This window comes from Pangasianodon hypophthalmus, chromosome 20, assembly GCF_027358585.1.
Source record: "Pangasianodon hypophthalmus isolate fPanHyp1 chromosome 20, fPanHyp1.pri, whole genome shotgun sequence".
Taxonomy (NCBI): domain Eukaryota; kingdom Metazoa; phylum Chordata; class Actinopteri; order Siluriformes; family Pangasiidae; genus Pangasianodon; species Pangasianodon hypophthalmus.
Genome location: NC_069729.1, coordinates 13,742,467 through 13,750,740, shown reverse-complemented (window position 1 = coordinate 13,750,740; position 8,274 = coordinate 13,742,467). Strand labels below are relative to the sequence as shown.

Sequence of the window (8,274 nt, the reverse complement as noted above, 5' to 3'; positions counted from 1 at the left end):
TCTTTTTATTTACGAATGACGTTCACGAGGATAGTTTCACGCGATTGGTTTAGTGGACGTTGGCGCGATTTTTAGTGATTTGACATCGGATCCGTTCCAAATTGCACCTCCCTCCCTCTATTAGTAGACTACCTAGGGAATAAACATAGTGGCTTTTACGCCATATGTAGTCCACTATATATTAAATATGGAACGATTTGAGATGTAACCATAGTCAATGAGAAATAATCCAGCACTCAGAGGTGTAAGTAAACTAGCTTGCTCATGCGAAGTAAGTTTACAAAAAAAGAGAAATAAATAAAGAAAAAGAATGTCAGTATGTTAAATTAAGTTGCTAACGTTAAGACTATTCGAGGATATTCGTTACTGATAACTAAATATGTTTTAAAGAGAATGTTTAAAACAAGTGTAAATACAAGTATACAAGTATTTTTCATAATAAACTAAGTAAGCTAAAGTAGCTAACTATTTACAAGCCTGAACACTAGCTATGCTAAATTGTAACTAAGTTATGGTGTTGTGTCCAGTGGAATAAGGGAAAAACATGGAGCAAGACTATGAAGAAGAAATAAAAGTACTCCAACAAGAGATAGAGATGTGTGAAGCCGAGCAGGAAGAGTGTTTACGAGCTATTTCAAGACAACACAGAGAAACCCTGCAAAATATCTTGTGAGTAGCAAAGAACAAGTCCAAAATTCAAGTGTGTCATCTCTCTGAGCTGCACTGTCCATGACAGCTGATCCCGTAGCTTTACATAACCTGACAACTAAATATTAAGTTTATCTGGAAACTGCTTCTTTTTTCAGAAAGACCATCTCCATCCGAAAGGACAGAGAAGATGGAGTGATAAATAAAGATGTTTCAAAGCTCATGACTGAAATCAGTGATCTGGAGAAGGACCACAGAAGACAGACAGACATCAGTGGGATATCTCTGTCTGAGTGCTGGGTCAAGACACTGGAGAAAAGTAAGAATGTGTTAGAGTATATGATAGTGATTATCAAACCAATCCTTTGTCTTATGAAGTGTAAATATGTGTGGTGGCCTCCGAAAACCCTTTACATATTCAAACTTTGACATTTTCACGATATGTACTATATGGCCAAAAGTATGTGGACACCTGACCATCACACCCATACTGTACGGTTGCCACAAAACTTAAAGGCCATAATTGTATAGGATGTTTTTGTATGCTGTAGAATGAAGATTTCCCTTCACTGGAACTAAGAGGCCCAATCCTGTTCCAGCATGACCTGGATGATCAGTGACTTGTGTTTTTTGATCATGATTTTTTGATCGTGGATCATTGTACTCTTGTTTGCCCTGAGCAGTTAAACTGCCCACTATTCTTCAGAAAAATCCTCCAGGTCCTGCACATTCTGTATTTTTCCAGCATCTTCTGCATATTCGACCCCTTACATCAGTGGCTATATGATGTTGAGATCCATCTTTTCACACTGAGGACAACTGAGGGACTCGTACACAACTATTACAAAAGGTGCAAACATTCACTGATGCTCAAGAAGGCAACACGATAATAACAACAAAATAATAACAATTTACACCAATCATCCTGGTCAGAAGTTTACCTCCCCCGGCTCTTAATGTGGCGTGATACCTTCTTGAGCATCATTCTTTGTGGGAACAGTTTGGGGAAGAACTACATATGGGTGTGATGGTCATGTGTCCAAAAACCTCAGACCATATAGTGTATCTGTAGGCAGACTGACTGCATTTAGTGCTGCATTTGTTAAACCAGCTACTTACCAACAAGATTTTTGCATACAGCCAGGTTAGAAACTACCCTAAATAAAATAATTTCCACATTGTTTTGTTAAAATATATTTATGTTTTTAAGTAGAGATATCAAAGTATATTACTGGCAAGGTATAATTTTGTTCAAAACCTGTTTTTTCATCTTGTTTGGCTTTTTATTTATTTATTTATTTATCTATCTATTTATTTAAACCGAATTCAGATGCAGCAACTTCCAATGGGTTTTTGCAGACCTCCACTTGTATATTCGTATTAACTGGGTGATGGCATCACTATTTAATGATATAATGTTACACATAACAACCTGCACATTCAGCCTTTACAAGTTTGATAACTTGGAGCATTTGTATTGTCCATTGCTGATTTATTGTGATTACAATGTGTTGATCAATTGGTTCAAACCATATTATTTTACTGTTTTTTTTCTCAGGCCATACAAAAACCGTACAGCAGTACAGACTGACTGGTCGCTGTTGGCTTCTTTCATTCCAAGTTGAGTTTGCACTAACTGAGATTCAGGTAAAGTGATTTCATTTTAAATACAGAATGACATTTCTAATATTTAAAGGCTTTAAAGATCTTGATTATTGATGTATTTAATATTGAATTTTAAGCTTTATGTCTCTAGGTTCTGTAAACAAGTACAAGACGATTAGAAAGATTAAAATTGAATTAAGTTAACCATTATAATTAGATAACATGCTGGACTGCAGTTCAGTGCAGTTGAATTCAGTACAGATTTATTTACCTGATAGGACAGAGGTCCAGTCCTATCTGCTGCAGGTTTTTATTCCAGTCAAATAATAACCACAACCAACAGGCTAAAGACCAAGTTCAGCTGATTAAGCAAGTGGCATCTGCTTGATTTGGAACAAAGCCCTGTAGCCATATCGGACCTTTGCAGATAAAACTGGACACCTCTGTCCTGGGGCAATTATGGCAGCTTATTTTACATCTAACTCTCCACATAAACACACAAGACAACCAACATACTTTAGTAATACTCAGATGTTCCTGCAGTCTAATCCAAGAAGTTTTAAGGAATAAATAAAGGGAGAAAAAGAATGCAGGTTGTTTAACATATACAAGGACGCTACATAGAGAGAAGCATTATTGATGCAAATATGTTTGTTTGTTGTCGAGTCCTTCTGCTGAAGCAAGGTTACAAAGAAAGGAAATGAGGCGGCACAAATAATAAAATGAGAAGCACCTAGTTTGTTCCCTGCCCCAGTGAAAGCAGATTAGACTTACACTGGCACTGCAAGTTTTCAGCTTTCACAAGGCCAAATAGTGGAATAAATAAAGGAATTGTCCCAGCTCTTAGTGTATTAGTTACTAAAACTTTAAAGTGTTTATTACTAGAAACTTTCTTGTATGTAATTATAGCTGATATGGCGCTTAGTCAAAAAGTGGCTGGGAAAGAACCTCAACCTCCATATCTTGTGTGGAATGACTATTCTGAGCACTAGAGGGCAGTTAAACACCACCATCTACATTAAGGGCTGTCATGCTGGATGTAGTTTAATGATGTACCATGTTAGATTATTTTAAAAAGTTTTCTAAATTCATAGCAAATCATATTAAAGGTCAGTGTTTTGTTTAGTTGTAGTTATACCCCAAAGAGAAGTAGCTTAGTGGATGATATTTCATTATGATAAATTTCTTAAAGCTGCCATTTAAGCCCATCTACATTAAATAAGTGTTTGAGTGCTATGCGTGTGGTGAGGTAAACCACATTGCACTTTTATGAAGGTCAGATATTTGTATTATTATTATTATTATTGTTACTTTGATTATTGTTTTTATCGCCGCTAAATACAACGCTTACTAAATGTGTGGACACAAACCAGTGATTTTACTAATTTAACATAAAAATGTTTTCTAACGGTTCAACACTTTTTGCTCTCTCCCACCTCTCTTTACCTCTTTGTTTATGATTGCATGGTTTAGGTGTATTGGGAGCTGGGAAAGAATTATCAGTTCAGAAACACTTATTTAGTTATTACTAAACTAGACCTTATGAAGAACTATACATTTTAATTAATGGCATGTTTGTTTGTGCAGGACGATGAAATCATCCTGAAAAAAGTGACTGACCTCAACATTATATCGGATGGAGCCGAGTTTAAAGACTTGTGTGGATTTCTGTCAAGGTAGGTTAAATCACTGTTTACTACAAGATGTAAAGAGCTAGGCTTATGCTATGGGACTCTTACCCTGCGTTCACACTAGCAAGCATTTTCATATTGCTTGTAGTTTGTCGCCATTGCCGCACGCGGTGTCCAGGGGTCTCCTTTACCAACCGCGTGTACGAATATTTTTGTGCGTAAACCGTGCATGCACACGTTTATATGCAAAAAATGTGATTTATCACGTTTTTCTTGAGCAAGATAATGTTTACATACACTCTCCTGACCATGCGTATGCATGAGCCCTAGAAAAGTGTAATTGTGGGTAAACTGGATATAAGGAGCTCCCATCCCAGTTATTCAATATCAACATAATTTACAGAGTAATTATTGATTTCATTGCTCACACGGTGTAGGCATGTGACACAGCTGAAATGTAAAGAATCACTGTGAATCTAAAGATTGCTTGCCGAGTGTGATGAGTGGCTCGTCAGTCAATTTCGTTTGCCCAGTGCAGTTTTAGTTGATCTCTGTTCTTCGGTTTTTAGCCATGGGCACATTTCAGAGAGAAATTGAAGACAGTCCTGGCATTTACCAACCAACTATGAGCCAAATATGGACACATCTTACATATTCATATCACTTACAATGCAATAACAACAGCAGCAGAAAATGAAATACAGTTTTAAGGAAGTTGTGCTGCTTGCTGCTGTTGCGGGAATTGAGACTTGAGAACCCGTTGCTTTGTCACTTGCTAATGTGAATGCAGTGTGAGGTATGCTGCTTTGTTAAATAACCCCAGTTGCGCGAGTGTGGCTTTCATCTTCCAGAATACCAGTTGCATATGTAACTGTGGGTCTATGAACAGCGGATAACTACTAGGGCTCCCTGTCATTTGGAGATCCAGAACAATGGTCATATCCATAGCCAAGGGTGTTTATACCACAGTTACATACTTAAATTGTAGAACAGTTTATAAAGATATCCCATTTATTAGACTATATATAAACAGTAAAGCAACAGAATTGTGAGATCTTGACATACTTTACAACAGTAATATATATATATGTATTAGCCAGATCTTTAGATCTTTTAAAATGATGGACGATATACACTCACTTGTCTGCAACTCCTGAAATTGCAGACCACAATTCCCATGCTCCTCAGCCTGTGACCTCATCACACAACCTCCAGTCAAGCACCTACACCATAGTCACCTGATTACTAATAATTACACGAGTTCCACTGGACTGCCAGACATAGTTTGCGAATCTCACTCCAGCATTGTGTCTGAGACGATTCCAAGCCTTTATCTTCCCTTCTTGATTAGCGTTTGGCCATAACCTGCCCTCTGTTTACCCATTCAGGCTTGTTTAACATATGCCTGTTCACTGATTGCTTGACCGTTAGCCGGTCTCACATTTCTGATTGCCTAGGCATTTGGTTTTTCTGTCATATTGGTTTAAATACAACCAGAAAACATGCACAAGAAGCTACTGATACTGTGAGAAATGATTAGAGAACAAAGAAAATTTTACTTAAATCTACAACAAATAATCCACAACGAAGTGGTATGATGCCTGAAGATTATTTTCCAATAACAAGACATGCTAAATTTTATTCCTCTTATACCACAATGATTTTCCAGTGATTGCAGTTTTTAAGTAAATAATGAACCATCATGGATTTTAACCATTTATAGTTACATTTAATGTTGTAGAACATGTGCAAGACAAGTTAGTTCCTGTTATCACTTACTTTATAGCAGCTATAAACAGTCATTCCCTCAGTAGCCTCTCCTTTTTTTCTCTCTTGAAGTTAATCAGTAAAAAAAAAAAAAAAATGCTGCTTCTCATGTTACCGAGAAACCAGAAAGTGTGTGGTCCTCTGTCCTGAAGACTTTCCCATGGTGGAAAACTTACTGACTGTTGCAAAGCGTAAGATTGTTTTATTTGCAGTTTGACTTACTACAGTGACTAATGTGCCTTCCTGAGTATTAAAACTTATTTGCGGCTGTGTATGTTCCTTATACAACTGTCTTCCACTTGTTTTGGACAGTTGGTGGAAATCTTGCAGTACTTGCATTACTGTTGGCTCATTTAACAGCTCGGCACTTGCTCACATTCCTTGTGATTATTCTCTGTGAAAACTCATTTGGTGTCAATTCAGGGTGCATCTGAATCACATCACAAGTTATAAATGAGAATGTCAAAGCTCGTGTCTGAGGTTTTGTACGTGCCTGAAAACAGTAAAAGGCTGCCAGTAGATTCCGTCGGCCGATTTATTGGAATAACTGATATACAGCAAATAGAGAATTTTTTTTTATAACTCATGCTGAACATTTCCATTATTAAATTGATCATTTTCAATGTACTAACCTGTTGAGACATGACCAAAAACAAAAATTTAGTCTTAAGTGTGACCAACTTCATGGTCTGTGGATGCACATCTGGATCATATTGTCTGGTCTGCGATTCTGTCCTGGCACTTGGATGTGGAAAAATCTTTCAGACATCGATGTGCACATACGTCTGTGCAGACTGTATTTTTTTAAACGTCTCAAGGAAGGCTGTTCTAAAATGATTATGTTCCATGTAAAGTTGAGTAGAAGCAGTTTCTGAAAACAGTCGGGATCACAAACACAAGTGATTGAATTTTATTTTTGAGATTTTCAGAGACCTGAAGTAATTAGTTTAATAATTTCAGCATGCCACAGTTATTTCAGTTATTTAAGCAATTTAAATATGAACATGTCATACAATGTGTGTGCTATCCAAATGATTACTATAATGTCCAGCTGACCAGTCCAAATATACACAGATGTCGTTTAATATATATTCATTTAAATTCTATTATTTTTAAATTAAACATTGCATTAATATGAATTTACCATGTTTATAAATGGTGGCATTACTAAACATATCAGATTTTAGCATCCCCTCCATAGGGGCAGGTGGGGCATAAATACTTATTACCTCTTTTGAATGACCAACAGTTTAGAAAATGTTGCTATTTGACAGATATAAGCTGATGTTCCACTGATTTGCTTGCCTTTCCAGATGTCGCACAACTCGTGGGGCAGTGTGCTTACTGCCCCATTTAGCTCCAAAGAGTTATTATTGCACCCACTGGTCAAATCTGGGACCTGCAGCAAACACTAATAACACTTTAGTGCTGTAGAGGAGCAATAGAGGCACAATGGGGCAGGAAGCATGTTGCCCCATGCTCCACAGTTAATGACAGGTCATTGTGGATTACTTTTTATGCCAAATTGGGTTAGTTTAAAAATACTGTGAACCTCCAAGAGCTTGTTTTACTTCAATTCCAACTAAGGAATTAAATCTAATAAATTCCTGCAAACAAGGGTTAAGTGTAAGTGCAGATAGTGTATCTGTGATGTACAGAACTATTTCTATTGTATTAAACAGTGAGAGAAAATAGTATTTGGACACTTTATTTTTTTTTTTTGTTATTTAATACACTTCCAGTGCTTATATCCACTTCAAATTGACACACATAATAACACATAATGTCTTTTGATTTTGTATTCAGAACAAAAAAGTATGTATTCATAGGCATAAACAAAGATATGTTAAAAAAAATTAAACTAATAGCGAAAAAATATTCAGACACCATATTAAAAGTATATACCGCACATGTAAAGGTTACATAAAAAATAAATCAAGTTTGAGATATAAATGCTGCAAAAAAGTCTCATGCAGATGTTATCCTCGTGTTATTATAAAAGATGATGGCATCGGTTGCTAAGATTTCACACAAGCAGCAATCATGGTGAAGGCGAAGGAGCTTCCTAAAGTTCTCAGGGGCAATATTATTAAACAACACTTGGCAGGTGCTCCACAGAAGATTTCACAATGCACTCTCAGACTATTGATAAGGAAGATAAGAGAGAAGCCAGCAGTCACTTGAAAAGTGCTGCAGGATGAACTGAATGCAGCAGGGACAACAGTTACACAGCGAACAATAATCAATAAACTGCACCACAATCATCTCTGTTCCTACATCTCACACAGAACTTCTCAAGATACACTAATATAACATTGTCATTTCAAAAAATAAGTAAAAAAAAAAACAATCAGTTGTGTGCATGTGTAGAGTGCTTTTACTATACCATATTAATGGTCACAATGGTACTGGGGAATTACATGTCATCGAAGAAAACATGGATGGAGTGATGTACCCTGGTATATTAGAGAAGAATTTAATTTCATTGGCCAAGAAACTGAATCTGGGGAGAAGATGGACGTTTCAAAAAACATACATACAACAACCTGAAATATACCACTAAAATAGCTCAGGCTTTGCCTGGCCTAGACAATCTCCTTTCTTGAATCCCATTGAATATTTA

At 36.6% G+C, this 8,274-nt stretch overlaps 1 protein-coding gene across 4 annotated transcripts in view; it reads left to right on the top strand.

The window, feature by feature from the left end:
* The window catches only part of cenpp (centromere protein P), an 84,956-nt gene that overhangs the window by 141 nt on the left and 76,541 nt on the right, over positions 1-8,274 (top strand). Inside the window, exons 1-5 of one of the 4 annotated variants that reach the window (XM_026932586.3) lie at positions 133-244; positions 528-669; positions 807-967; positions 2,207-2,295; positions 3,841-3,929. In XM_026932586.3, the coding sequence (XP_026788387.3) occupies positions 545-669; positions 807-967; positions 2,207-2,295; positions 3,841-3,929 (464 nt within the window). In that variant the 5' untranslated portion in view covers positions 133-244; positions 528-544. Of the gene's footprint in view, positions 1-132; positions 313-527; positions 670-806; positions 968-2,206; positions 2,296-3,840; positions 3,930-8,274 lie in introns of those variants that run through there. The other 3 variants (XM_026932585.3, XM_034314438.2, XM_034314439.2) reach the window with 3 other exon arrangements.